The sequence below is a fragment of the Coregonus lavaretus genome (assembly GCF_964263955.1).
Source record: "Coregonus lavaretus genome assembly, chromosome: 11".
In the NCBI taxonomy this organism is placed as follows: domain Eukaryota; kingdom Metazoa; phylum Chordata; class Actinopteri; order Salmoniformes; family Salmonidae; genus Coregonus; species Coregonus lavaretus.
Genome location: NC_139998.1, coordinates 4,058,999 through 4,085,024, shown reverse-complemented (window position 1 = coordinate 4,085,024; position 26,026 = coordinate 4,058,999). Strand labels below are relative to the sequence as shown.

General features: G+C 43.0%; 1 protein-coding gene across 1 annotated transcript in view; it reads right to left on the bottom strand.

Moving 5' to 3' along the window:
• The window catches only part of LOC311137001 (reelin-like), a 221,303-nt gene that overhangs the window by 17,128 nt on the left and 178,149 nt on the right, over positions 1-26,026 (bottom strand). The window contains 18 exon segments of the mRNA XM_084171327.1: positions 32-105; positions 293-468; positions 754-996; positions 1,270-1,376; positions 3,142-3,317; positions 3,590-3,767; positions 4,120-4,334; positions 5,173-5,327; positions 6,034-6,338; positions 6,586-6,779; positions 7,078-7,255; positions 7,474-7,614; positions 7,856-8,024; positions 11,380-11,629; positions 11,769-11,892; positions 12,042-12,176; positions 13,060-13,210; positions 25,601-25,824. Of these exon segments, the coding sequence (XP_084027453.1) occupies positions 32-105; positions 293-468; positions 754-996; positions 1,270-1,376; positions 3,142-3,317; positions 3,590-3,767; positions 4,120-4,334; positions 5,173-5,327; positions 6,034-6,338; positions 6,586-6,779; positions 7,078-7,255; positions 7,474-7,614; positions 7,856-8,024; positions 11,380-11,629; positions 11,769-11,892; positions 12,042-12,176; positions 13,060-13,210; positions 25,601-25,824 (3,195 nt within the window).

Genomic DNA, 26,026 nt, shown 5'->3' with positions numbered 1-26,026 from the left:
AAATTAGCATATAGAAAGACATCTCTCCTACCTGGCATCCTTCCTGTACTGCAGCAGGACAGAATGGTGGTCTTCACAGCTGTCTGCCTCACAGCCCACAACAATCTACATACAGCGAGACAGAGAGAGTCACAAGTAAGTTGTGGTGTTCCACAGGGATTGATTCTTGGACCTCTATATTTGTCGTTTATGTTAATGATCTTAAACTGTCAAATGTAGCCATGTTGTAAATACTAAGAGGTATCACATTGAACTATAGAATTTAGCCAGTCTATAAGTGGTTAAACGATACCTTGAACTGTAGGATGTATCCAGGCTGTACTATAAGCTCTCGGGTGGCCAGGATGTTGTGTGTTTTGTCCTGGTTCTTGTTGGGCCAATAGAGGTGGAAGGATGGGTTGCCACAAAACCCAGCCGTACGCACCGCGTTGGGATAGAAGCTCCAGCTCTCCTCATGGGACACACCCTCTGAGAGAGAGAGAGAGAGAGAGAGAGAGAGAGAGAGAGAAAGAGATCCAGAAGATTTCAGAATTTTATTCAAAAGCGATAAGGGGAGTAAAATGGCAAGCTTAAGACACCTTCACAATCAACAACATGACAAAACAGAGACCAGATTCATCTTTACACTTTCACCTCCCATTCCATGCTAGAGGTGTTTCAGCACAAACGATCTACCATCATCAAAGATGTCCAGCAGGGTGGAGGGGTTGATGTTATTTTATCCTATATTATGTTATGTTATGTTGTGTTTACCGTCATCAAAGGTGTCGAGCAGGGTGGAGGGGTTGATGTCAGACCCTCCCACCAGGATGTTGTCTACAGCCCACTGAGCACGCTCCAGCCCAGGTGACGCCAGATTGGAGGAGACAGAGAAGGGCTGCCACCACCGCAGCCGCGTGGCGTTAGATAGCGCCCCCTCTGGTAGAACGATGTAATCACGCCTTACGGACACGTACTTCAGATAGTCCATCTCATGAAGCAGGGTCCAGGACACACCTGGGGGAAGGCAGAGAGAGAGAGAGAGAGAGAGAGAGAGAGAGAGAGAGAGAGAGAGAGAGAGAGAGAGAGAGAGAGAGAGAGAGAGAGAGAGAGAGAGAGAGAGAGAGAGAGAGAGAGAGAGAGAGAGAGAGAGAGAGAGGGGCATGAATGAAATATCTGGAGAAAAACAATCCTCTATTTTCCATCAGTGTAAATATTATATCTACTATCTACTACAAACTAAACTTTCCATCAGTTTACTACTGTTTAGTACAGTTTATGACAGTTTACCTCCGTCTTTGGAGTAGTCCAGCAGCACTCCCTCTTTGCGACAGGTAGGGCGATGGCACATGGTCATGTTGTCTTCACTCCCTATCCTGGCCCAGTACTCTACAAACCTGATCATAAAACACAGTTCATACAGCCATTAACAGTGGAATACTTAGGCTGGGACTCAAACACAGATAAATGACCTGTGCACAGCAATTTACTTTTACAGGGGATTTCAGCTTGAGACGACATCTGAAGCATTTACAGCGATAGTGATCTCAGCGAACATCTGGGAAAAACTACAGTTGAAGTCGGAAGTCATTAAACTTGTTTTTCAAACACTCCACAAATTTCTTGTTAACAAACTATAGTTTTGGCAAGTCGGTTAGGACATCTACTTTGTGCATGACACAAGTAATTTTTCAAACAATTGTTTACAGAAAGATTATTTCACTTATAATTCAATGTATCACAATTCCAGTGGGTCAGAAGTTTACATACACTAAGTTGACTGTGCCTTTAAACAGCTTGGAAAATTTGAGAAAATGATGTCATGGTTTAGAAGCTTCTGATAGGCTAATTGACATCATTTCAGTCAATTGGCGGTGTACCTGTGGATGTATTTCAAGGCCTACCTTCAAACTCAGTGCCTCTTTGCTTCAAATCATGGGAGAATCAAAAGAAATCAGCCAAGACCTCAGAAAAAAATGTGTAGTCCTATATCGACATAACCTGAAAGGCCGCTCAGCAAGGAAGAAGCCACTGCTCCAAAACCACCATAAAAAGCCAGACTACGGTTGGCAACTGCACATGGGGACAAAGACTGTACTTTTTAGAGAAATGTCCTCTGGTCTGATGAAACAAAAATAGAACTGTTTGGCCATAATGACCATTGTTTGGAGGAAAAAGGGGGTTGCTTGCAAGCCGAAGAACACCATCCCAATCGTGAAGCACGGGGGTGGCAGCATCATGCTGTGGTGGTGCTTTGCTGCAGAAGGGACTGGTGCACTTCACAAAATAGATAGCATCATGAGGAAGGAAAATTATGTGGATATATTGAAGCAACATCTCAAGACATCAGTCAGGAAGTTAAAGCTTGGTCGCAAATGGGTCTTCCAAATGGACATTGACCCCAAGCATACTTTCAAAGTTGTGGCAAAATGGCTTAAGGACAACAAAGTCAAGGTATTGGAGTGGCCATCACAAAGCACTGACCTCAATCCTATAGAACATTTGTGGGCAGAACTGAAAAAGCGTGTGCGAGCAAGGAGGCCTACAAACCTGACTCAGATACACCAGCTCTGTCATGAGGAATGGGCCAAAATTCACCCAACTTATTGTGGGAAGCTTGTGGAAGGCAATCCGAAACGTTTGACCCAAGTTAAACAATTTATAGGCAATGCTACCAAATACTAATTGAGTGTATGTAAACTTCTGACCCACTGGAAATGTGATGAAAGAAATAAAAGCTGAAATAAATCATTCTCTCTACTATTATTCTGACATTTCACATTCTTAAAATAAAGTGGTGATCCTAACTGAGCTAAGACAGGGAATTTTTAATAGGATTAAATGTCAGGAATTGTGAAAAACTGAGTTTAAAGGTATTTGCTAAGGTGTATGTAAACTTCCGACTTCAACTGCATATCTCTTATATCTCTTAGTCCCGTGTAGCTCAGTTGGTAGAGCATGGCGTTTGCAACGCCAGGGTTGTGATTTCGATTCCCACGGGGGGCCAGTATGAAAATGTATGCACTCACTAACTGTAAGTCGCTCTGGATAAGAGCGTCTGCTAAATGACTAATAATGTAAAAGTAGTAGTAGGAACTGAAAGGGAATGTTATAACAAAATCCTCTCTAAATGACAGACTTTTGATCAGTAGAGATACTAACTTGGCTCCTCTGAGGTCGAGGTCAGCGGTGACGGCCTGCCTGGCGTCTGCTCCTCCAAAGTACAAAGCGGTCCCCTCCACCAGAACCCCACAGTCAGTACAGGGATGCCCCCCCTCCAACACCTGCCACTGAGGGCCTGGGGCCCCCTCCCAGTCAAAACGCTCCTTCAGAGATGTCTGGGGAAATAGAATAGATATTTTATTGTCCTTGGAATGGACATTTGGCTTCTGCCCTTTTCCCAACACCCCCTGACACACATAAACGTTCAGAGCCACATAATCCGCCATGGTGCAGAATCCCTAGGTGGAGAGCAATGTAATTGCATTTTGTATTGCATTGTTTTTGCCATGTGTACAAAACAAATGGTCATTCAAGCCGGATAGGGATGCTTTGTATGACATTGTATGAAATGTACTATATAAATGAAGATTGATTAACTGATTGATACCTTGAGTGCAGTGCTGGCATAGCAGCTCGGTCCAGTGAAGCCTGGGTCACAGAGACATCGCTGGTTCAGACAGTCTCCATGTCCCCCACAGTGGCTGTCACATGCTGGCCCAATGTAGAAGTTCTCCACAGCCCACTGGGTATCACTGTGCTGCTGGTAGAACCGGAAACGCACCGCCCTGCAGAACATAACACATAATGTAGGTTTAGAACCGATGTAGAAGTTCTCCACAGCCCACTAGATATCAGAGTGCTGAACCAAAAAAATGCACCACCCTACACACAATACACACAGGATGGTCATAAAGATTAAGATAGGCAAGACTTTTAAATTATCTTCCCTAGGCTGTTTTTAGGGAAGCCTCCTTTCAATTGTAACTTGAGACAGTCTGAATGTCTGAAACCTAGTGAAAGCACTGGAGGTAGCCAGGAGAGAGTGTGCCAGCCAGGTTGAGTATATGTGGGTTTGTGTGCGCATGCTTGCTTACCGACGCTCATGTGTGTACTGTATGTATCAGGCGTGTCACTCACGAGTCTGCCAGGCTGTCCGGTAGGGGGTAGACGGCCCTCTTCCAACCCTGGGCAGGGAAGAAGACACTGGGCTGGGAGATCTGTCCTCCACAGCGGGGGTCAGCAGGGAGACACTGGGGCACCAGGTACCTCCAGGACACACCGAAGTCCACAGAGTACTGGACATGGACCTGCCGCTCTGCATGGCGCTCTGGCACACTGCATCCCACAGCGATCTGTAGAGACACATGGACAGAAACGTTACTTGCACATACACTGTACTTTTGATCACACTATACACGAACACACCAAAACACACACACAGTTTTGTATTGCTATCCTTGTGGGGACCAAATTACTGATTCCCATTCAAAATCCTATTTTCCCTAACCCCTAACCCTAAATCTATCTCTAACCCTAACCCTTAACCTAACCTAACCATAACCTTAAACCTAACCTTAATCCCAAACCCCTAACCCTAAAACTATACCTAACCCTAACTCCTAACCCTAAACATAACCATAACCCGTAATCCCTAACCTTAATTCTAACCCTAATTGTAACCTTAACCCTAAACCTAACCCCTAAACCTAAAATAGCATTTTCCCTCGTGGGGACCGGCAAAATGTCCCCACTTGTCCGAATGTTCCTTGTTTACTATCCTTGTGAGGACTTCTGGTACCCACAAAGATAGTTAAACACACACACACACACACACACACACACACACACACACACAGACACACACACAGACACACACACACACACACACACACACAGACAGACACACACTCCTAGCGGTTAATCTCAGAAGTGGGCAGCAGGTGTGTTCAATGTCAGTCGTGGAGGGCCAAAACACTTCTGGCTTTCATCCTCTCCTAATCAGGGACTGATTCAGACATGGGATACCAGGTGAGTGCAATTAACAACCAGGTAGAAACAAAAACCAGCAGTGTTTCGGCCCTCCAGGACTGGAATTGAACACCCCAAGTCTAGGGGGTAGGAACAGGGATTGTTTCTGGACAGGGCCACACACTCAACCATTTCCACTGTTTTGTACACAATTGTTGTTACCTTGAACTGCATGACCCAGCCTTTGTCTGGGACGATGTCATGTGTGACTGCATACACCTCTCTGCCGTCATCATTACCACACACCATGACTCCGTCTGGAGAGCTACAGAACCTCTGAACCGCACAGTCCTCACTGAACAGCCAGTGGTCACTCACTGAGAGAGAGGGAAGCGGGGGAGGGGGGTCAGAGAAAGGGAAAGAGAAAGGAAGCGGGTGAGAGAGAGAAAGGAAGCGTCTATCACAGCAAACGAAATAAATTTTTTCAAATACCTTATTCAGTTGACCTTATAAGGTTACAGATTCAAAACATTTTCCTTCCTAAAGCAGTTGTATTTGATGCGGGCATTGCTTATTAGCATGAAACCTAATATGAGATGCGCAAACTCCACTCAACAATCATGCATGGGAAGTCAAGTCAGAATTGGGGCCTGTGTGACTGAAAGACCCTCCCCCACATGAGTATGTACCTGTAGTTGTGTATGTATCTGTAGTTGTGTATGTACCTGTAGTTGTGTGTGTACCTGTAGTTGTGTGTGTACCTGTAGTTGTGTATGTACCTGTAGTTGTGTATGTATCTGTAGTTGTGTATGTATCTGTAGTTGTGTATGTACCTGTAGTTGTGTGTGTATCTGTAGTTGTGTGTGTACCTGTAGTTGTGTATGTATCTGTAGTTGTGTATGTACCTGTAGTTGTGTGTGTACCTGTAGTTGTGTGTGTACCTGTAGTTGTGTGTGTACCTGTAGTTGTGTATGTACCTGTAGTTGTGTGTGTATCTGTAGTTGTGTATGTATCTGTAGTTGTGTATGTATCTGTAGTTGTGTATGTATCTGTAGGTGTATGTACCTGTAGTTGTGTATGTACCTGTGGCGGTGTATGTTGTGGTCTCGTCCAGATCCCCTGTGTATATACCTGAGGTGCTCTCCTCCTCTCCCTCATTCAACAGGCCTATCCTGCCCGTGGGGGTACCATCAGCGGGCGCTCTCTCGTGGTTGGGCAGCGCCACCCCTCCGAAGGTGTCAGAGATCTGTGCCCGCAGGTCAGAGCCGGCGATTAGGACGTTATCCAGTGCCCAGTCACTGTGGTCGGCCCCCTCGTGGGTCGGTTGCCACCAGCGCACACGCACACCCTCCTGACGGGCCGCAGGGGGCAGCAGTACGTTGACAAATCTACACACGACACACAGGTTAGGATTGGGAACATCTGATGTGAAAGAAGTGGACAGGTGAAAGCCAATTCCCAGTTATTGTATATCCTATTTTACTATACTTCATTACTTGTAAGTCTATAAATACTCCTACTTTTTTCATGTGTGTTAAGCCTGACGAAGACCTCTGGGTAAGAACATAAACCTTTGGGAGCACTGGGAGTAATCAACAAAGTGTGCGGGTATCTATTTTTCATAAAAAGACCCACCCAGGCTTGCTGTACAGGTCGTAAAAGATCTCTGTCAACAGGATCCAGTTGATTCCACCATTCAGACTGAACTCCAGTAGTACGCACTGGTTACGGTTGCTAGGCGGGATCATGCAGCCGTACATAAAATAGAACTGGATGAACTCTGCATTTGTCAGGTTCAGATCCACCGTCACCAGCTGACGACTACAACTCTGTTGGAGAGAAAGACAGATACAAGAGAAAACATGGAGGTTAATAAGAAAGACAGATTGATGAAGAGAGCGACACACCAGGTTTGGGCTCAATTTAATTTATGTATTAAAATTAAAATGTAAGTCATTTCAATTCAGGTGATAAAGTGAAAATCAAATTCAAGCCAAAATAGCAGTTTATTTTCAATGAGGAATTTTCTGTTATTAAATTGTAGTGTCAGCTCACTTCCCAAATTGAATTGTAATAAATTCAAACCCGGATATAGATCAATGAATCAATAGATTGATAGGCACTGACCCCGCTGAAGTGCAGTGCAGCCCCAGATGCCACGGCCCCACACACAGTGCTGAGCTTTCCCCCGGTCACCAGGTGCCAGTGGCTGATAGAGGGGGCCCGGCTGAAACTGTCCTTCAGCTGGGAGGGCAAGGGGGCCAAAGGATCATCACAGTACTCGCCTCCCCACTCTGGGTCACACCTACATGGGAGAGGAGAGGGGAGAGAAAGGGGTAAGGAGGTTATTGAATGGTTTCTCAGGTTGCTGTGTGTGACATTGTTGTTACGGATGAAGGGGCTTCACCTTCAACATTGCTATGGAACTTGACATGCTTGTCTGTAACTATTCTAGAATGGCATTCTGAAAGAGTCAAATCCCAGAATGGTCTTTCAGGTGTTATTGAAATGTCAGTCACTCACACACAGGAGCTCTGCTGGCAGCGTCCGTGTCCGGAGCACATGTCGGAGCAGCCGTCTCCGATGTAGAGGTTGTCCAGAGCCCAGGTCTGCTGCTTGTCAAATGGAGCCTGCTGGAACCAACGGAACCGCGTGGCTGGAGACCTGCAGATACACGAGAGACAGTGTGAGTGTTTGCATGCATTCCAGTAAACATGTTTTATTGTGTACCAGCAGTGTTGTATATGACTGTATGTGTGTCAGTGTGTGTGTAGCAGGGCATTTTAATGACATAATACAACTTGTGCCAACATTTAAAGCTGTTCAAATGTTTAAATGTTTAGACAGCGATTTTGAAGAATAACAACCTCGGTTTGGTTTGGCAGTCAAACAACATGTAACTGACCTGGCGTAGGTGGGAATGGGCAGAGTGACTCGGCCCCACTTGTTGTATGTGTCTGCCACCAGCAGTCTTTGTAGGGTGTAGGAGGTGCAATCTGGACTGGTTGGGAGACAGTCACGCACCAGAGGCTGCCAGTGCAGACCCAGGTCCAGAGAATACTCTAGCTCAATGGCTGTGATGGACAAGGGAAAACAAAGATGCATAAATCAAATTAAATCACATTTGGAAAGTGTCCTTGAGTGGCCCAGCCAGAGCCCAGTCTTGAACCCTGTCGAACATCTCTGGAGAACCCTGAAAATAGCTGTGAAGCGACGCTCCCCATCCATCCTTTCCAAATCATGTCCAATCAATTGAATTAACCACAGGTGGACTTCAATCAAGTTGTAGAAACATGTTAAGGATGATCAATGGAAACAGGATGCACCTGTGCTCAATTTCGAGTCTCATAGCAAAGGGTCTGAATACTTATGTAAATACGTTTATTTTTATACATTTGAAACATTTCTAAAAACCTGTTTTCGCTTCGTCATTATGGGGTATTGTGTGTAGATTGATGAGGGGAAAAAAGAATGTAATCCATTTTAGAATAAGGTCTGAATACTTTCCGAATGCAGTGTATACAAAAGTATGTTGACACATGGCTATTTCAGCCACACCCGTTGCTGACCGGTGTATAAAATCTAGCACACAGCCATGCAATCTCCATAGACAAACATTGGCAGTAGAAGGGCCTTACTGAAGAGCTCAGTGACTTTCAACATGGCACCGTCATAGGATCCCACCTTTCCAACAAGTCAGTTTGTAACATTTCTGCCCTGCTAGAGCTACCCTGGTCAACTGTAAGTGCTGTTATTGTGAAGTGGAAACGTCTAGGAGCAACAACTGCTCAGCCGCGAAGTGGTAGGCTACACAAACTCACAGAACCGGACCGACGAGTGCTGAAGCGCATAGTGCTTAAAAATTGTCTGTCCTCGGTTGCAACACTCACTACCGAGTTCCAAACTGCCTCTGGAAGCAACGTCGCCGCCATTGGACACTGGAGCAGTGGAAACAAGTTCTTTGGAGTGATCACGCTTCACAATCTGGCAGTCCGACTGATGAATCTGGGTTTGGCGGATTGCAGGAGAACGCTACCTGCCCGAATGCATAGTGCCAACTATAATGTTTGGTGGAGGAGGAATAATGGTCTGGGGCTGTTTTTCATGGTTTGGGCTAGGCCCCTTAGTTCCAGGAAAGGGAAATCTTAACGCTACAACGTACAACGACATTCTAGACGATTCTGTGCTTCCAACTTTGTGGCAACAGTTTGGGGAAGGCCCTTTCCTGTTTCAGCATGGCAATGGCCCAGTGCCCAAAACTAGGTCCCTATAGAAATGGTTTGTCGAGATCGGTGTGGAAAAACTTGACTGGCCTGGACAGAGCCCTGACCTCCACCCCATCGAACACCTTTGGGATGAATTGGAATGGTGACTGCGAGCCAGGCCTAGTCGCCCAACATCAGTGCCGACCTCACTAATGATCTTGTGGCTGAATGGAAGCAAATCCCTGCAGCAATGTTTCAACATCTAGTGGAAAGCCTTCCCAGAAGAATAGAGGCTGTTATAGCAGCAAACGGGGGACCAACTCCATATTAATGCCCATGGTTTTGGAATGAGATGTTTGACGAGCAGGTGTCCACAAACTTTTGGTCATATAGTGTACATTCATACTAACCTAGACAGCATAGCCAGGGAACATATTAATAACAGTGAAAACAGCAATCAATAGCAATCCTAATTACTCACATGCAGTTGAAGTCGGAAGTTTACATACACTTAGGTTGGAGTCATTATAACTCGTTTTTCAACCACTCCACAAATGTCATGTTAACAAACTAAAGTTTTGGCAAGTCGGTTAGGACATCTACTTTGTGCATGACACAAGTAATTTTTCCAACAATTGTTTATAGAGACAGATTATTTCACTTATAATTCACTGTATCACAATTCCAGTGGGTCAGAAGTTTACATACACTAAGTTGACTGTGCCTTTAAACAGCTTGGAAAATTCCAGAAAATGATGTCATGGCTTTAAAAGCTTCTGATAGGCTAATTGACATCATTTGAGTCAATTGGATGTGTAACTGTGGATGTATTTCAAGGCCTACCTTCAAACTCAGTGCCTCTTTGCTTGACATCATGGGAAAATCAAAAGAAATCAGCCAAGACCTCAGAAAAAGAATTGTAGACCTCCACAGGTCTGGTTCATCCTTGGGAGAAATGTCCAAACGCCTGAAGGTACCACGTTCATCTGTACAAACAATAGTACGCAAGTATAAACACCATGGGACAACGCAGCCGTCATACCGCTCAGGAAGGAGACGCGTTCTGTCTCCTAGAGATGAACGTACTTTGGTGCAAATCAATCCCAGAACAACAGCAAAAGACCTTGTGAAGATGCTGGAGGAAACAGGTACAAAACTATCGATATTCACAGTAAAATGAGTCCTATATCGACATAACCTGAAAGGCTGTTCAGCAAGGAAGAAGCCACTGCTCCAAAACCACCATAAAAAAGCCAGACTACGATTTGCAACTGCACATGGGGACAAAGATCGTCCTTTTTGGAGAAATGTCCTCTGGTCTGATGAAACAAAAATAGAACTGTTTGGCCATAATTACCATCGTTATGTTTGGAGGAAAAAGGGGGTCACTTACAAGCCGAAGAACACCATCCCAACCGTGAGGCACGGGGGTGGCAGCATCATGCTGTGGGGGTGCTTTGCTGCAAGAGGGACTGGTGCACTTCACAAAATAGATGGCATCATGAGGAAGGAAAATTATGTGGATATATTCAAGCAACATCTCAAGACATCAGTCAGGAAGTTAAACTTGGTCGCAAATGGGTCTTCCAAATGGACAATGACCCCAAGCATACTTGTTGTGGCAAAATGGCTTAAGGACAACAAAGTCAAGGTATTGGAGTGGCCATCACAAAGCCCTGACCTCAATCCTATAGAACGTTTGTGGGCAGAACAGAAAAGGCGTTTGTGAGCAAGGAGGCCTACAAACCTGACTCAGTTACACCGGCTCTGTCAGGAGGAATGGGCCAAAATTCACCCAACTTATTGTGGGAAGCTTGTGGAAGGCTACCCGAAACGTTTGACTTAAGTTAAACAATTTATAGGCAATGCTACTAAATACTAATTGAGTGTATGTATACTTCTGACCCACTGGGAATGTGATGAAATAAATAAAAGCTGAAATAAATAATTATCTCTACTATTATTCTGACATTTCACGTTCTTAAAATAAAGTGGTGATCCTAACCGAGCTAAAACAGGGAATTTTTACTAGGATTAAATGTCAGGAATTGTGAAAAACTGAGTTTAAATGTATTTGGCTAAGGTGTATGTAAACTTCCGACTTCAACTGTATTTACCAAATGATCTTATAAAACTATTCTCTGACTACTTTGCCAAAATAAATGTAACATTATTTACATTGACAACCTGTCAAAAATATATATTTCTGAGCCTAGTGGCTCACCGTAGCAGGAGTTGGTGACAGAGCACGAAGCTGAGAAGTCAAACTGTATGAAAGCATCCTGTCCCAGGCTGATGTCTGTGGTGACAGCGTAGCGCGTGTTGGACTTCTCTATGAAAGCGAAGGCCGCCCCGTCAGAACCACATACGGGCATGCGGGTACCCCCGGGGTGGAGCAGCCAGGAACGCCCGTCCATAGAGGAGAAGTCGTCTTCTAAAGGACCCCAGCCACTGGCACTACCACCCACCACCACCTGGCAGAGTAGAGAGACATAGGTTCATGTCATGTGCGTGATACTGTATATTGATAAAGATGGATGAATGGACAGATGGAAGGATGGATGAATTGATGGATGAACATACAAATAGATAGATGTAGGTAAGGTGTCTCACCTGGTCAATGACCCATGGACTATAGAAGTGTCCGTTCTCAGAGGGCTGCCACCACCGGAGGCGTGTGGAGGAGGTCCGGGCACGCAGAGGGATCTCCAGGGCCACCAGTCGAGCCTGGTTACTGCTGTTGGTGAAGAGGAAGTTGATGATAATTATGATGAAGGTAATAATTTATTGTATCCGTTAGTAAATTATTTTTGCATCATACAGTATGTCAGTACATCACAACACAACATTTACAGTACGGTGATGTACCGTGGGAGTTATGCTAACCTGTTGGAGAAGAGGAAGTCCTGCAGCAGGCCCCAGGTCAGACCACCGTCTACAGAGAACTGGAGCAGGACAGGCTGGGAGCGGGGGTCTGGGGAGGCCTTACCACAGCCCAGACGCAGGAAGAACTGAATAAACCTACAAAAAAGATATATAATTAGAATGCGCATCGATAAATATGTTTACATATATAAATGTGTGTGTGTGTGTGTGTGTGTGTACGAGTGTCTTTAGAAAATACACTTCATTCTCTTTTTGTCTGTATTCATATGGTTATACTTTGCTCACACATACACATTTTACTATCAATGTGAGGACCATGCCACTGGAAAAGTGAGGACAAGGTTTTCTATTAGGCCCTCAAGGCCCTCAAAATTGTCAAAGACTCCAGCCACCCTAGTCATAGACTGTTCTCTCTGCTACCGCACGGCAAGCGGTACCGGAGTGCCAAGTCTATGTCCAAAAGACTTCTCAACAGCTTCTACCCCCAAGCCATAAGACTCCTGAACAGCTAATCATGGCTACCCGGACTATTTGCACTGCCCCCCCACCCCATCCTTTTTACGCTGCTGCTACTCTGTTAAGTATTTATGCATAGTCACTTTAACTCTACCCACATGTACATATTACCTCAACTACCTCAACTAGCCGGTGCCCCCGCACATTGACTCTGCAACGGTACCCCCCTGTATATATAGCCTCCCTACTGTCACTTTATTTTACTTCTGCTCTTTTTTTCTCAACACTTTTTTTGTTGTTGTTTTATTCTTACTTTTTTTGTTTAAAATAAATGCACTGTTGGTTAAGGGCTGTAAGTAAGCATTTCACTGTAATGTCTGCACCTGTTGTATTCGGCGCATGTGACCAATAAAATTTGATTTGATTTGATTTGATTTGATGTCACCTCAACTCACCACTAGATGGCCTCAGTAACACAGCTATCAGTTAAAAAACTTCAACCATTATGTTAGCTCAACCCCGCCCAACACACACACAGTCACAGGCACACACCAAATGGTACCTGGCGTTGGAAAGGTCCATGTCGTTGGTGACCAGCATGCGAAGGCCGTCCTCGCTGAAGAACAGGTGGTTCCCACTGGACATGATGCCACATTTCCTGCTAGGCTTCCCTCCACTCAGCAGCCTAAACCGCTCAGCATCCACCGCCCCTCCTGTACATACACACAAGGGCAAGCAGGCATGCACACAAGCACGCACGACAAACACACACAAATGAACACACACACACGGACGCAGACATACACACATAAATAAACATACATAAACCCACACATTATGCATGCACATGCACACACAAAAGGAAGATGGACAGAAATATAATGTAATACTGATAGTACTAACACACACACACACACCCTTATGTTATGCACTTCAAGTACTAAATACTGTAGTCAAGCATTGACATTCAAGTACACTAATGATGAAAAAGTGAGCAAATAGACTAATGAGACAATTCACTAAAATCTATTTATCACCATGGCTCTAAATAAAAAAAAAATCATTGGTAGCACTGGTGCTCTCAACTTAAAAAAGTTAGGAGCATCACATGAAATTTAGAAGCAACAGAAAGGAATATTTTTTTAATTGATTGAGATATAGGCTATACTGGGCCTATATGAATTCTAGCTACTTTTAAAGCACACGTTGTGCCCTAGAAACTAATATGTAACACTGTTAACACATTCGTTTACTATAAAAGCAAGTTAAAAGGTTCCGGTTCCGGTGGCATGCATTGAAAACGTGTGGCTTTCTCAAGGCTTTTCTTTTGCAAAATAACTATGAATGAACAGATTTATTTTCAAATAAATGTCAACATATAACAATACACTAATGTGTGGGACGTTCACTGTATTACAAGGAACAATAGCAGGTCTATTTCGCTCCCCCAGCTGGCATATTCTGTCCATCATAATTTACCAGTGGGAACATGGCGGCTCTCAACACCCAACAATAGAAAGAGTTGGCCAATACTATCTGAGAGATTGTTTGTGAGGAAATTACACTACCGTTCAAAAGTTTGGGGTCCCTTAGAAATGTCCTTGTTTTTGAAAGAAAAGCAATTGTTTGTCCATTAAAATAACATCAAATTGATCAGAAATACAGTGTAGACATTGTTAATGTTGTAAATGGCTATTGTAGCTGGAAACAGCTGGTTTTTAATGGAATATCTATATAGGCGTACAAAGGCCCATTATCAGCAACCATCAGTCCTGTGTTCCAATGGCACGTTGTGTTTGCTAATCCAAGTTTATCATTTTAAAAGGCTAATTGATCATTAGAAAACCCTTTTGCAATTATTTTAGCACAGCTGAAAACTGTTGTGCTGATTAAAGAAGCAATAAAACTGGCCTTCTTGAGACTAGTTGAGTATCTGGAGCATCAGCAATTGTGGGTTCGATTACAGGCTCAAAATGGCCAGAAACAAATAACTTTGTTCTGAAACTCATCAGTCTATTCTTATTCTGAGAAATGAAGGGTATTCTATGCGAGAAACTGCCAAGAAACTGAGGATCTCGTACAACGCTGTGTACTACTCCTTTCACAGAACATCGCAAACTGGCTCTAACCAGAATAGAAAGAGGAGTGGGAGGCCCCGGTGCACAACTGAGCAAGAGGACAAATACATTAGAGTGTCTAGTTTGAGAAACAGGTGTCTCACAGGTCCTCAACTGGCAGCTTCATTAAATAGTTCCCGCAAAACACCAGTCTCAACGTCAATAGTGAAGAGGCGACTCCGGGATGCTGACCTTCTAGACAGATTTGCAAAGAAAAAGCCATATCCTTTAAACAATGTAAACTATGCTTTGGCCCTATTATTGCTCACAAATTTTACTATTATTGGGAATAAAAATGGCATGCCCATACTCCAATATTTCACAATAATGCCTTGCGATCTGGATGGCGGCCTTTTGCATCCTCCCAATGGTCCTGTGGAATCCGTACCCTTACCGATATCATGGACTGTAATGGTTTGAGAACATTCCAAGATTTGAAAGATACATACACATTACGAGGCAAATCCTTTTTTCTATATTTACAATTTAGGTCAGCTATGCTGGCCTCTTGGGAAACCCAACTATCGAAACATCCAATTATGGGATTTACAGTGCCTTCAGAAAGTATTTACTCTCCTTGACTTTTTCCACATTTTGTTGTATTACAAAGTGGGATTAAACTGTATTTAATTATACACAAAATAATATGTCATGTAAATTTATTTTTTTTATGAACAAAAAAAGACGAATATTTCTTGATTAGATAAGTATTCAACCCCCTGGGTCAATATATGTTAGAATCACCTTTAGCAGCAATTACAGCTGTGAGTCTTTCTGGGTAAGTCTCTAAGAGCTTTCCACACCTGGATTGTACAACATTTTCCAATTATACTTTCCAGAATTCTTCAAGCTCTGTCAAATTGGTTGTTGAACATTGCTAGACAGCCATGTTCAAGTATTGCCATAGATTTCCAAGCCGATTTAAGTCAAAATTGTAACTAGGCCACTCAGGAACATTCAATGTCATCTTGGTAAGCAACTCCAGTATTGCTTTGGCCTAGTGTTTTAGGTTATTGTCCTGCTGAAAGGTGAATTCATCTCCCAGTGTCTGGTGGAAAGCAGACTGAACAAGGTTTTCCTCTAGGATTTTGCCTGTGCTTAGTTCCATTCATATTTTTTTAATCCTGAAAAACTCCCCAGTCCTTAACGATTACAAGCATACCCATAACATGATGCAGCCAACACTATGCTTGAAAATATGAGGAGTGCTACTCAGTAATATGTTGTATTAGATTTGTCCCAAACCTAACGCTTTGTGTTCAGGACAATACGTCAATTGCTTAGCCAATTTTTTTGCAGTGTTACTTTAGTGCCTTGTTGTAAACAGGATGCATGTTTCTGAATAGTTTTATTCTGTACAGGCTTCCTTCTTTTCACTCTATCAATTAGGTTAGTATTGTGGACTAACTACAATGTTGTTGATCCATCCTCTGTCTTCTCCTATCACAGCCATTAAACTCTGTAATTGTTTTAAAGTCACCATTGGCCTCACGGTGAAATCCCTGAGCGGTTTCCTTCCTCTCCGGCAACTGAGTTAGGAAGGACGGCTGTATCTTTGTAGTGTCATTAATAACTTCACCATGCTCAAAGGGATATTTAATATCCGTTTTTTTGTTTTTTTACCCATCTACCAATAGGTGCCCTTCTTTGCGAGGCATTGGAAAACCTCCCTGGTCTTTGTGGTTGAATCTGTGCTTGAAATTCACTGCTTGACGGAGGGACCTTACAGATAATTGTATGTGTGGGGTACAGAGATGAGGTAGTCATTCAAAAATCTTGTTAAACACTATTATTGCATACGGAGTGAGTACATGCAATTTATTATGTGACTTGTTAAGCACATTTTTACTCCTGAACGTATTTAGGCCTGCCATACTTATTGGCTCAAGACATTTCAGCTTTTAATTTTTTATTCAGTTGTAAAAAAACAAAAACATTAAAAACATAATTCAACTTTGACATTATGGGGTAGCGTGTGTAGGCCAGTGACAAAACAATCTAAATTCAGGCTGTAACACAACCAAATGTGGAAAAAGTCAAGGGGTGTGAATACTTTCTGAAGGCACTGTTTTGTATGCATGCACTGTGTGAATCAGTAGAATGTATTTACTGTGTTGGAATCCTTACTCCTGCTCAGAAATCAGAAACCACACTTAAACCGGCCATGGACAAGCTGAAAGAGAAATTCCTCTAGCTGCTAATTCTGGAACAGTGAAGTCGCTGACCAAGACATTCTGAAACCTGAGTTGTTGACCAGATCAAACCATTTATTTTTAAGTAAAATGTCACCTCTCTGTTAAACATCATGTTTATGCCATATTTGGCTAAGTCGTTTTTACCTGTCAACTCTATAATTATCAGTTGTAGTGATGACTGAGGAACCTTCCGATGTCGACCAATCAAATGTATGGCCAGTTTTTGGCCCACTAAATGTGTGTGAGTTGGCAGCATACACTGAGTATACAAAACATTAAGAACACCTGCTCTTTCCATCATATAGACTGACCAGGTGAATCCAGGTGAAAGCTATGATCCCTTATTTATGTCACTTATTAAATCCACTTCAATCAGTGTAGATGAAGGTGAGGAGACGGGTTAAAGAAAGATTTGTAATTGAGACATGGATTGTGTATGTGTGCCATTTAGAGGGTGAATGGGCAAGACAAAATATTTAACTTCTATGGGATCGGTGTCCCGTATACGGAACGGTTGAGCTAACGTGCACTATTGTGATTAGCATGACTGTTGTAAGTAACAGCAAACTTTCCAGGACATAGACATGTTTTATATGGGCAGAAAGCTTAAGTTCTTGTTAATCTAACTGCATTGTCCAATTTACAGTAGCTATTACAGTGAAAGAATACCATGCTATTGTTTGAGGAGAGTGCACAACAACAAAAAACTTATCACGCAACTGGTTTGATACATTCACCTTTGAAGGTAAATAATGGACTTACATTCAGTAATCTTGCTCTGATTTGTCATCCTGAGGGTCCCAGAGATCAAATGTAGCATAGTTGTGTTTGATATAATCAATTTTCTATATTAAAATGTAGGAACTGGGTTCTACAGTTTGAACCCTTGCTGTCTCTGGCTCCACACCCACCCCGCCAGGTGGGTGTGTGAAAGTTAGTGTATAAGCTAATGATCCATCATGTATGACATTTCTGGGAGTGTATATACTAAAATTTTGTGTTACCATATAATTTTGTATGTTCTCTATAATTATGTACTTGAAAATGTATCAATTGACCAATTCGGCACGTTTCGGCAGACTTGATACAAAATAGTCCAGTATTGCAATGCTTCACTGGATCAATCTGAAACTTTGCACACACACTGCTTCCATCTAGTGGACAAAATCTAAATTGCGCCTAAACTGCAAAATGATATTGTGGCCTTTCTCTTGCATTTCAAAGATGATGGAACAAAAAAACGAAAAGAAAACGCATGTTTTTGTGTTTGTATTATCTTTTACCAGGTCTAATGTGTTATATTCTCCTACATTCATTTCACATTTCCACAAACTTCGAAGTGTTTCCTTTCAAATGGTATCAAGAATATGCATATCCTTGCTTCAGGTCCTGAGCTACAGGCAGTTAGATTTGGGTATGTCATTTTAGGTGAAAATGGAAAAAAAGGGTCCGTTCCTTAAGAGGTTAAGTGTCTTTAAATGGGGAATGGTAGTAGGTGTTAGGAGAACCGGTTTGTGTCATGAACTGCAACGCTGCTGGGTTTTTCACGCTCAACAGTTTCCCGTGTGTATCAATAATGATCCTCCACCCAAAACGACATCCAGCCAACTTGACACAACTGTGGGAAGCATTGGAGTCAACATGGGCCAGCATCCCTGTGGAACGCTTTCGACAGCTTTTTGAGTCCATGCCCCGACGAATTGAGGCTGTTCTGAGGGCAAAAGGGGGGAAGGAGGTGCATCTCAATATTAGGAAGGCGTTCCTAATGTTTGGTACAGTGGGGAGAACAAGTATTTAATACACTGCCGATTTTGCAGGTTTTCCTACTTACAAAGCATGTAGAGGTCTGTAATTTTTATCATAGGTACACGTCAACTGTGAGAGACGGAATCTAAAACAAAAATCCAGAAAATCACATTGTATGATTTTTAAGTAATTAATTTGCATTTTATTGCATGACATGAGTATTTGATACATCAGAAAAGCAGAACTTAATATTTGGTACAGAAACCTTTGTTTGCAATTACAGAGATCATACGTTTCCTGTAGGTCTTGACCAGGTTTGCACACACTGCAGCAGGGATTTTTGTCCACTCCTCCATACAGATCCTTCAGGTTTCGGGGCTGTCGCTGGGCAATACGGACTTTCAGCTCCCTCCAAAGATTTTCTATTGGGTTCAGGTCTGGAGACTGGCTAGGCCACTCCAGGACCTTGAGATGTTTCTTATGGAGCCACTCCTTAGTTGCCCTGGCTGTGTGTTTCGGGTCGTTGTCATGCTGGAAAACCCAGCCACGACCCATCTTCAATGCTCTTACTGAGGGAAGGAGGTTGTTGGCCAAGATCTCGCGATACATGGCCCCATCCATCCTCCCCTCAATACGGTGCAGTCATCCTGTCCCCTTTGCAGAAAAGCATCCCCAAAGAATGATGTTTCCACCTCCATGCTTCACGGTTGGGATGGTGTTCTTGGGGTTGTACTCATCCTTCTTCTTCCTCCAAACACGGCGAGTGGAGTTTAGACCAAAAAGCTCTATTTTTGTCTCATCAGACCACATGACCTTCTCCCATTCCTCCTCTGGATCATCCAGATGGTCATTGGCAAACTTCAGAAGGGCCTGGACATGCGCTGGCTTGAGCAGGGGGACATTGCGTGCGCTGCAGGATTTTAATCCATGACGGCGTAGTGTGTTACTAATGGTTTTCTTTGAGACTGTGGTCCCAGCTCTCTTCAGGTCATTGACCAGGTCCTGCCGTGTAGTTCTGGGCTGATCCCTCACCTTCCTCATGATCATTGATGCCCCACGAGGTGAGATCTTGCATGGAGCCCCAGACCGAGGGTGATTGACCATCATCTTGAACTTCTTCCATTTTCTAACAATTGCGCCAACAGTTGTTGCCTTCTCACCAAGCTGCTTGCCTATTGTCCTGTAGCCCATCCCAGCCTTGTGCAGGTCTACAATTTTATCCCTGATGTCCTTACACAGCTCTCTGGTCTTGGCCATTGTGGAGAGGTTGGAGTCTGTTTGATTGAGTGTGTGGACAGGTGTATTTTATACAGGTAACGAGTTCAAACAGGTGCAGTTAATACAGGTAATGAGTGGAGAACAGGAGGGCTTCTTAAAGAAAAACTAACAGGTCTGTGAGAGCTGGAATTCTTACTGGTTGGTAGGTGATCAAATACTTATGTCATGCAATAAAATGCAAATTAATTACTTTAAAATCATACAATGTGATTTTCTGGATATTTGTTTTAGATTCCGTCTCTCACAGTTGAAGTATACTTATGATAAAAATTACAGACCTCTACATGCTTTGTAAGTAGGAAAACCTGCAAAATCGGCAGTGTATCAAATACTTGTTCTCCCCACTGTATGGGGACATGTAGATTTTTACATTTATTTTCAAGGTGTTTGTTGAAGCGCAACCCTTCCACCGTGGAATATTAAAATAATATTGGACCGGGAAAACCTGTTAGAGATTCCTTGAGTCGTCTCATCACTCTATAATAAATGTATTTAAAATATTTAATCTTAATTTTACACTGTCTCTTTAAAAACTTCAGCTTTGTGATGACAACATGCAAGAGATCTGTCATTCATTTCTTGCTATGATCATTCCACTCCTGAAGAAGGTATTCCTTCTCCTTTCTTTCTGTGCCCCTAAATGTTTGGATATAAAGTTACCAGGTTATTAGCTATCTAGCCAATGAGGTAGAGGGCTGCATTCCTGCAGGATGCCCGTGGGACCTGTGGGTCACGACAGAGATCATTGTGGCGTGGTCAGCATTTTTATGCTGCTTTTGGGAGCGGCCTGTCAGAGTCAGACAGACAGCTTTGGGATTAAAATATTTTTGTTGTACCGTAGATTATTTAGAAACAGTCTACTTTCTGCTTTGTATGTGTTATCCTTACCTATTGTATTCAAAGCACATCTTTGTTGCATTATTCACACACTCTCAGAAGTTGCTGCTTCCAGTAGCCTCTCCAACCTGGTCTCAGAACATTTTGTCTTATTTGTTACGTAAATCTGGACACTCCATTTAGTATGATACAGTGGGGAAAAAAAGTATTTAGTCAGCCACCAATTGTGCAAGTTCTCCCACTTAAAAAGATGAGAGAGGCCTGTAATTTTCATCATAGGTACACGTCAACTATGACAGACAAATTGAGATTTTTTTTTACAGAAAATCACATTGTAGGATTTTTAATGAATTTATTTGCAAATTATGGTGGAAAATAAGTATTTGGTCACCTACAAAGAAGCAAGATTTCTGGCTCTCACAGACCTGTAACTTCTTCTTTAAGAGGCTCCTCTGTCCTCCACTCGTTACCTGTATTAATGGCACCTGTTTGAACTTGTTATCAGTATAAAAGACACCTGTCCACAACCTCAAACAGTCACACTCCAAACTCCACTATGGCCAAGACCAAAGAGCTGTCAAAGGACACCAGAAACAAAATTGTAGACCTGCACCAGGCTGGGAAGACTGCATCTGCAATAGGTAAGCAGCTTGGTTTGAAGAAATCAACTGTGGGAGAAATTATTAGGAAATGGAAGACATACAAGACCACTGATAATCTCCCTCGATCTGGGGCTCCATGCAAGATCTCACCCCGTGGGGTCAAAATGATCACAAGAACGGTGAGCAGAAATCCCAGAACCACACGGGGGGACCTAGTGAATGACCTGCAGAGAGCTGGGACCAAAGTAACAAAGCCTATCATCAGTAACACACTACGCCGCCAGGGACTCAAATCCTGCAGTGCTAGACGTGTCCCCCTGCTTAAGCCAGTACATGTCCAGGCCCGTCTGAAGTTTGCTAGAGTGCATCCAGAAGAGGATTGGGAGAATGTCATATGGTCAGATGAAACCAAAATATAACTTTTTGGTAAAAACTCAACTCGTCGTGTTTGGAGGACAAAGAATGCTGAGTTGCATCCAAAGAACACCATACCTACTGTGAAGCATGGGGGTGAAAACATCATGCTTTGGGGCTGTTTTTCTGCAAAGGGACCAGGACGACTGATCCGTGTAAAGGAAAGAATGAATGGGGCCATGTAACGTGAGATTTTGAGTGAAAACCTCCTTCCATCAGCAAGGGCATTGAAGATGAAACGTGGCTGGGTCTTTCAGCATGACAATGATCCCAAACACACCGCCCGGGCAACGAAGGAGTGGCTTCGTAAGAAGCATTTCAAGGTCCTGGAGTGGCCTAGCCAGTCTCCAGATCTCAACCCCATAGAAAATCTTTGGAGGGAGTTGAAAGTCTGTGTTGCCCAGCGACAGCCCCAAAACATCACTGCTCTAGAGGAGATCTGCATGGAGGAATGGGCCAAAATACCAGCAACAGTGTGTGAAAACCTTGTGAAGACTTACAGAAAACTATTGACCTGTGTCATTGCCAACAAAGGGTATATAACAAAGTATTGAGAAACTTTTGTTATTGACCAAATACTTATTTTCCACCATAATTTGCAAATAAATTCATTAAAAATCCTACAATGTGATTTTCTGGATTATTTTTTCTCATTTTGTCTGTCATAGTTGACGTGTACCTATGATGAAAATTACAGGCCTCTCTCATCTTTTTAAGTGGGAGAACTTGCACAATTGGTGGCTGACTAAATACGTTTTTTCCCCACTGTATGTTACATTTCATATGGTTACATAAGACAGATGGTTACTTAAGGCAATCTCGAATGTCATCACGGAACTTTAGCATTTTCGCTAATTAGCAACTTTTCAACTACTTACTACCTTTTTTGCTGCTTTGTAACTACTTAGCATGTTAGCGAACCCTTCCCCTAACCCTAACCTTAACCCTTTAACCTAACTCCTAAACTTAACGCTAACCTTAACCCTAACCCCTAGCCTAGCTAACGTTAATGAGCTAGCTAATGTTAGCCATCTAGCCACTTAGCTAGAAATCAAAACATATCATACGTTTGCAAATTCGTAACATATTGCATGTTTGCTAATTTGTAACATATTGTGTTTTGCAAATACGTAATATATAATACGATTTGTAATTCGTAACAGATCATATTAAATGGGTGATGGACATCCACAAATTAATACATACCATATGAAATGTAACAAATCATACTAAATGGAATGTCTCGGATTTACTTACAGAATAATAATAAATGCTCTGAGACCAGGTTGACCTCTCCTCTCCTAGTTGGGCATGCAAGATCAAGTGCGTCTAGTATATGTGTGGTCTCAATTAAATAGAGTACGTGGATGTTATCGTCCCACACCTAAAAGGTAGGCTATGAAAGGTAGCTCAAGTGAAAGTGCAAGTCTGTCCAACTCTTCTCTCTTCAAACTACGTCTACCCTATTTGCTGATATAGCCCAGTAATACCGTAGCCTATTTTGTTGCATTACAACCTGTAATTTAAATGGATTTTTATTTGGATTTCATGTAATGGACATACGCAAAATAGTCCAAATTGGTGAAGTGAAATTAAAAAAATAACTTAATAAATAACGGAAAAGTGGTGCGTGCATATGTATTCACCCCCTTTGCTATGAAGCCCCTAAATAAGATCTGGTGCAACCAATTACCTTCAGAAGTCACATAATTAGTTAGATTTCACACAGGTGGACTTTATTTAAGTGTCACATGATCTGTCACATGATCTCATTATATATACACCTGTTCTGAAAGGCCCAAGAGTCTGCAACACCATTAAGCAAGGGGCACCACCAAGCAAGCGGCACCAGGAAGACCAATGAGCTCTCCAAACAGGTCAGGGACAAAGTTGTGGAGACGTACAGATCAGGGTTGGGTTATAAACAAATATCAGAAACTTTGAACATCCCACAGAGCACCATTAAATCCATTATAAAAAAATTGAAAGAATATGGCACCACAACAAACCTGCCAAGAGAGGGCCGCCTACCAAAACTCACGGACCAGGAAAGGAGGGCATTAATCAGAGAGGCAACAAAGAGACCAACAATAACCCTGAAGGAGTTGCAAAACTACACAGCGGAGATTGGAGTATCTGTCCATGGGACCACTTTAAGCCGTACACTCCACAGAGCTGGGCTTTACGGAAGAGTGGCCAGAAGAAAGCCATTGCTTAAAGAAAAATAAGCAAACACGTTTGGTGTTCGCCAAAAGGCATGTGAGAGACTCCCCAAACATATGGAAGAAGGTACTCTGGTCAGATGAGACTAAAAGTGAGCTTTTTGGCCATCGAGGAAAACACTATGTCTGGCGCAAACCCAACACCTCTCATCACCCTGAGAGCACCATCCCCACAGTGAAGCATGGTGGTGTCAGCATCATGCTGTGGGGATGTTTTTCATCGGCAGGGACTGGGAAACTGGTCAGAATTGAAGGAATGATGGATGGCGCTAAATACAAGGAAATTCTTGAGGGAAACCTGTTTCAGTCTTCCAGAGATTTGAGACTGGGACGGAGGTTCACCTTCCAGCAGGACAATGACCCTAAGCATACTGCTAAAGCAACACTTGAGTGGTTTAAGGGGAAACATTTAAATGTCTTGGAATGGCCTAGTCAAAGCCCAGACCTCAATCCAATTGAGAATCTGTGGTATGACTTAAAGATTGCTGTACACCAGCGGAACCCTTCCAACCTGAAGGAGCTGGAGCAGTTTTGGGTGGGGGGGGGGGGGGGGGGGGGGGGTGGGGGTGGGGGGGGGGGGGGTGAATAGTTATACACGCTCAAGTTTTTCTGTTTTTTTGTCTTATTTCTTGTTTGTTTCACAATAAAACATATTTTGCATCTTCAAAGTGGTAGGCATATTGTGTAAATCAAATGATACAAACCCCCAAAAAATCTATTTTAATTCCAGGTTGTAAGGCAACAAACATGCAAAGGGAGGTGAATACTTCCGCAAGCCACTGTAATGGGCCACATGAGAATCTCTGGTAATTTAACATATTTCTTAGGTTATTTTTGCACATTTTGATATTGCCTATACGGCCCAAAATTTGCTGGAACCTGGCTGGCAAGTGAGCTGCGTCACATGCGTAAAATGCGGACCTGCTCGGATTCGGGACCAGTTCTTGCGGGTGGGAGTCGGGTGCTGTATGAAAAGCTGCGTGTGTGGGCGGGAGCGGGATGAAGAAATCAGTCCCACGCAGACCTCTACAATGAGGTAACATGACTGAACAAAGTGTGAACAAATGGTTAACGACGCGCAAGCAGTTTATGAATGTAAAATGCGGTCCCAGATACAAATGATGAGCAGGTAATATTGGTCAAATCTTTTGACCTGGTTGGGTTAGAAGCAAGCCGTTTTCGCTGTAGTAATGGTGCAACCATGACGTTAACGAATCTTGATTGTTTATCTAGGGCACTCAGAAACAATGGTACAGCAAAGCCTTATCATTACAACAGTTATTATCTGGGAGACAGTGCTCCCAAAATAAAACTCCTGGTCCCACAACAAAATATTTTGTCGCACCTTAGAGCCCTGTCTACCACAACTATATTCATCACGTCCATTCATACAGTTCTCAAAACATCATCTGATCATTTTCAGTATTGATGGCTAAACACTCAATATCTGAACACTGTATGGACATCATATATACAGTGACTGTCTACTAGTCACACATACAAACATTCATACACACTTTGGCACATACTCCCTCTGTGTTTGTGCGGGCATTTGCGTTTTCTTGTACATTCAAGGAAATGTATATTCAACCAGCAAGGTTAGGGTAATTGTAAGTGTTAAGATCAGGCAGGGTTAATGTAACTATCATCCGAAACCATACAAAATCTACCAGTTCTATACCCACTGCCTACCTTCAAAGTCTTCCTTGAGGAAATCAGAGTTGGATGTGTCGGGTTGGGAGCAGTCTGGTCCTGAGTATCCTGAGTCACACACACAGTGTGTGCCCCTCACACACGCCCCGTGTCCGTTACACATGTCCTGGCACTGGGGGCCAATATACACACTGTCCAAAGCCCAGGTAGGGGGGGATGTACCGCTGGAGTAGAAGCCCTGGTACCAACGGAACCGGATGGATCTGAGAGGAGAGAGGAGAGAGAAGAAAAAGGAGATGAAGAAGAAGAGAGAGATGGAGAGAAAGCCATATATACACTGAGTATACAAAACATTAGGAACACCTGCTCTTTCCGTGACATAGACTGACCAGGTGAATCCAGGTGAAAGCTATGATCCCTTATTGATGTCACTTATTAAATGCACTTCAATCAGTGTAGATAAAG